At 36.0% G+C, this 4,527-nt stretch overlaps 1 protein-coding gene across 1 annotated transcript; it reads left to right on the forward strand.

Annotated features, from left to right (window-relative positions):
* Positions 1 to 228: 228 nt before the first annotated feature.
* On the forward strand, positions 229 to 2,850 carry LOC121244732 (F-box only protein 13). Its single transcript, XM_041142929.1, has 2 exons — positions 229 to 431; positions 1,374 to 2,850. Exon 2 carries the CDS (start codon positions 1,399 to 1,401, stop codon positions 2,629 to 2,631), a length of 1,233 nt encoding a protein of 410 aa, XP_040998863.1. The 5' UTR covers positions 229 to 431; positions 1,374 to 1,398; the 3' UTR covers positions 2,632 to 2,850.
* Positions 2,851 to 4,527: the final 1,677 nt, after the last annotated feature.

Genomic DNA, 4,527 nt, shown 5'->3' on the forward strand with positions numbered 1-4,527 from the left:
TAAAGTAACCAACATGCAGCAACTTTTTGGAACTCCGAATCCAAAGCCAAAGCCAGAGTTGAGGCGCGCAGAGTCAACGACCACTCTATTATTTATATAAAATATAACCCTTTTGCGGTCCCTCTCCTCTCGTGTGCTCTGTGTGTGTAGTCTTTGTGTGGTGCTCAGAGTCTCAAACCCCAACAACAAAAAAAGCGCTTACCAGGAAACTTCCTACCTCGCTCTCTCGCTCGCTCGCCCTCTCCTTGGGTTGGCTTTTCCTTTTCGGTGTTTTTTTTTTCTTTTCTTTTTTTCTCTTTTTCTTTTTGGTTGGACAGTGATGTCCCTCCTCACTCGACTCCCACCTTAAAAAGGCCAAAGACCCACCAAACTCTATCCATTCTCACCCTCACTTGGTTTTTTTTCCGTTCACTTGGCAGCTAGAGTAGCAGGTAAATTTTTTTTTTCTCTCCATTGATCTCTCATCTTTTTGTTATCTTCATTCAGTTTATGTTTCGTGATTTCCATGTTTTTCTTTTTTGGTTTTATTCCTTGAACGGGAATGAATAAGACTATAGAATGGATCCATGGATCTTTTTTTTTAGCTGTAGTTTGTGCTTGGTTTCCTGCAAAAATAGCTATGCATTTTGATGACTTTTTAGTGCTTTTCTGTGCGAAAAATGCATATCTATTTTCCCAGGAAACCAAGCTCAAACTACCTCTTTATGTTAAATTTTTTTTCTTTTTCCCTCTTTTTAGTGCTTTCTTAGTCCTTTCCTATAAACCTTACAACCCCTAGCGCCCTAAAATTTTCCCCTTTTATCCGATTCTTTTAATTTATATTTGAAAAAATTGACCTTTCTTCTGATGTTTGTCCCAAGCGCTGTCAAACTTCTTGATGTTTCGTATTTGGGATTTCTCATGAGGATGTTGTTATGCCCTATTTCCTGTTTTGCTCCTTCCATCTGTGCATTGTTATCTTAAAACTGAAAAATCGTATGTATTGACAACTTCCAAAACTAATTTCCTGGGTCATTTGTCACTTGATTACATTCTTTCTTCTTCTTATTTTCCCTATTCTCCCCGCGTGGTAATATGCCAATTATCTTATTTACTCAATGGTATCAGAGAAAAGTTTTTTTTTTTTTTTTTAATTAATTTATTTATTTTTTATAAATGAAAGGAGAGGAATAGGAGAAAATTGTAGCCAAGAGAAAGTCTTATTGATCTTCTTCAAGTGACTTTTAGATGCATGCGTTTTTAAGCATGGATTGTCACATTCTTCTGATATGTAGTTGATTTCATTCAACGGCTTTCTTTTACTTTCTCTTGGCAATATGACTCCGTCAAGAACAACTATGACACCATCGTTTTTTTTTTTTTAATAAATGTAGTTATCCTCCCACAAATTTACATTCAATGGAGCATGATGATTGCAAGCCTTTAAGAACTACTGGGAAGAGGAAGCCACAAGAAGAAGATGCTATCTTAAGCTTCTCTATGGACGATCTCAATCAAGACATTCTAGAAAGGGTCCTTTCACGGCTTCCAACATCTACGTTTTTTGGTCTTAATTCAGTGTGCAAAAGATGGAAATCCGTTGCGGCTTCTGCAAGTTTTAAGCTTGCCTGCTCACACATTCCTTCGAGGGATCCATGGTTTTACGTGGTCAATCCCCATGTCAACCAATCAATTGTATTTGACTCTTCTGATAGAACTTGGAAGAAGCTTAATCATCCAGCTCTCCTCCAAAAAGACTCAAACCAAAACTCCATGCCTGTTGCAGCCTCTGGTGGCTTGATTTGTTTCCGTAATTTAACTGGCAACTTCATTATATGCAATCTTGTTACAGGATCCTGCAGAGAACTCCCTCCACTGGGTCCAACCCAACGAAATCAAAATCTTCACGCCATTGTGATGAATACAGCTTCAAAATACCAAGGCTCTTACAAGCTTGTGTTAGTTTGTGGCGAACTTCCAAAACTCTCATGCATAGTCTACGACTCGAGCACTGGTTGCTGGGAGGGGGATATTGCATTACATGGAAAGATCGATGATTCTCTGGGATTTGAATCAAATGATGACAGTGCTGTGTATTATCTAAACAAGGCTGGAAATGTAGTGGCGACTAACATGCAGCGAAGCCCATCTAAGCAATACTCATCAGTTATTACTCGTAAAGATGGAGAGGAGATTGTCTATTTCCTTAACTCCTCTGGGAAGGTTGTCTCTTGCAATCTGACCCTCAAGTGCTTCTCTGAGTTTCCCAGGTTATTGCCCGTTTATTCCGAGTATTCCATTGATATGGTTGAATGTGAAGGTGAGATGCTAGTTGTTATGCTGTCAGAATTCCTTGAAAGTGCAAGCCTAAGGGTGTGGAGGTATGACGAGGATTTGTGTGCTTGGAACCAGATTGCAGCAATGCCTCCTGCAATGTCGCATGAATGGTTTGGCAAGAAGGTGGATATAAACTGTGTTGGGGCTGGTCACCAGATCTTGATATGCTTAAACTCTGTTGAGCTGTTTAGTTATGTTCTTTGTGATCTGGTGACCAATGAATGGATGGAGTTGCCCAAATGTTATATGAATGGTGAAGCCATAGAGTTCATGTCTGCCTTCTCATTCGAGCCCAGGATCGAGGCTTCTGTATGAGAACAAAATCATTTGGGATGAATAGATGATCAATTGAGGATTTGAAAAATGTTATCTCTAGTTTGAGAATTTCGTTTTTTATTTTTATTTTTTTCTGTTGTATATTTTTTAGCATAATTTTTTCAACTTTTTGATTTAGTGTAGCAAATTAGGCCATCAGAAAGTTTGTCATGGAAACTAGCCAGATTTGTTGATGATATATTGTGATATGATTTCTTTTATGGGCGTCTTATACCTTATTGACTACTTTGTAGTTTGGCTATCAATAATAGGCATAATGATAGTTCAGTGAACTTGGTATATTCACAGGTGCTTAATGCCAACCAATTAAAGTTGAGAGAAATATGGCAGTACTCGGAAAATTTGCTTATTTAATTGAAAAAAAAAAACTTGCAGAATTCTCTGGAATTGCTTAGACTACTGCTTCTCAAAGAAGTGAAAGGTTAGTTGTCAGAAAAGTATGTTAGAACAAAAGATACAAACTTGATTATTGGGTTGATTTTGATTCTTGTTGAAACTGATAGATATTGGAGCTTTATGGATGGACTTCTGCTCCAATATAAGGTAGAGGATTCTCTAATTATTCAAATGTCATTTTTTCTGATTACAGAACTGATTAATGATTTTAGATTTTTTCTTCTCTTCATTCGCCTGGTTTGTACTAGGACTGAGAACCGATGAGTCTGAGTTGGTATCTAGGAAATCCGACTCTAACTTCAACTTTATTGGAGTTCGAACTCCGACTTCGACTCTCATAGGTTCCGATCCAACTCCGATTCAATAAACGGATAACTACTTTTGTAGGTAACTTCAATTTTAGGTTATAAGGAATTTCTGAGATAACAAGACATGTTTATATGTCGATGAAATGCGTGTTGTGGCCATTCTTTTTGGCAAGTAAATGCCGAATGTGAACATGATAGCTGCCTTTAAACAGGGAGACAATTGCAGCTCCGGGTTCACTTGCTTTTGCGCATATTGCTCAACTGCAAGGTTTGGCCTAAACAAAGAACTTTTTGAAACTGTCATCAAATTACTAGATGAATCAGGTCCATGCGAGATCAGATTACTAACAATAACAGCAATAACACAACAGGCCCTTTTTGCAAGCGTTGTGCATTTCTTTTAAAAAATTGTATAATCCACCATTAAAAAAATTAATTTTTTCATGTGATTTTTATATTTCTATACTTTTTTCAAACAAAATAAATGGACGACGTTTGTGTACTTTATAATTGTAAATATAATTTCTCTTCAAATTTTAGATACCATAAAAAGTCATTTAATGGACCTTTATAATATTACAACTCTAACGTTTCCATAAAATAGCATATATATAAAAACTTAACACTCAAAAACTTCAAGGAAAGAGAAAAATGACTCCGTCCTTTTGCTCTGTTATTTTGGTTGCTTATTTATTTATTAATTTTTTAATAGTTAAAAAAGTGAGTACTAATAAATTTATATATTTTTAAAATATTTAAAAATATTTAAAAAATATTTTTTAAAAAATATATAATTACATTAATGATAATTTTGAGAGCGTAAAATGATGGGTTGCCCTCGTGGAATGGGAACGAGGGTTTTTATTTTGTATTTTTTTTAAAAAAAGACGCTGTTGGAAAGCCAGGATATTCGGCAATGTGTTCATTTTCTATGGCTTCCTCGGGAAGCTTGTCTACGTGGATGCTTGGCTTGTCGCATAAGCCAAATACTTTTCTCAATTTTGTTTTTGTTTTTTCTTTTTCTAATTAAATATACTTTTTTAATTATTCATAACACCACGCTCGAGTGGGTTGCGTAGGAAGCTGTTTCAGCAGGGTAACCACTTTGTTTCCTTCAAATCTATAGCAGTTCAATTCATATTGAATCATTGATTCAACTGATTTTGTTTCA

The sequence above is a fragment of the Juglans microcarpa x Juglans regia genome, chromosome 8S, assembly GCF_004785595.1.
Source record: "Juglans microcarpa x Juglans regia isolate MS1-56 chromosome 8S, Jm3101_v1.0, whole genome shotgun sequence".
NCBI lineage: Eukaryota > Viridiplantae > Streptophyta > Magnoliopsida > Fagales > Juglandaceae > Juglans > Juglans microcarpa x Juglans regia.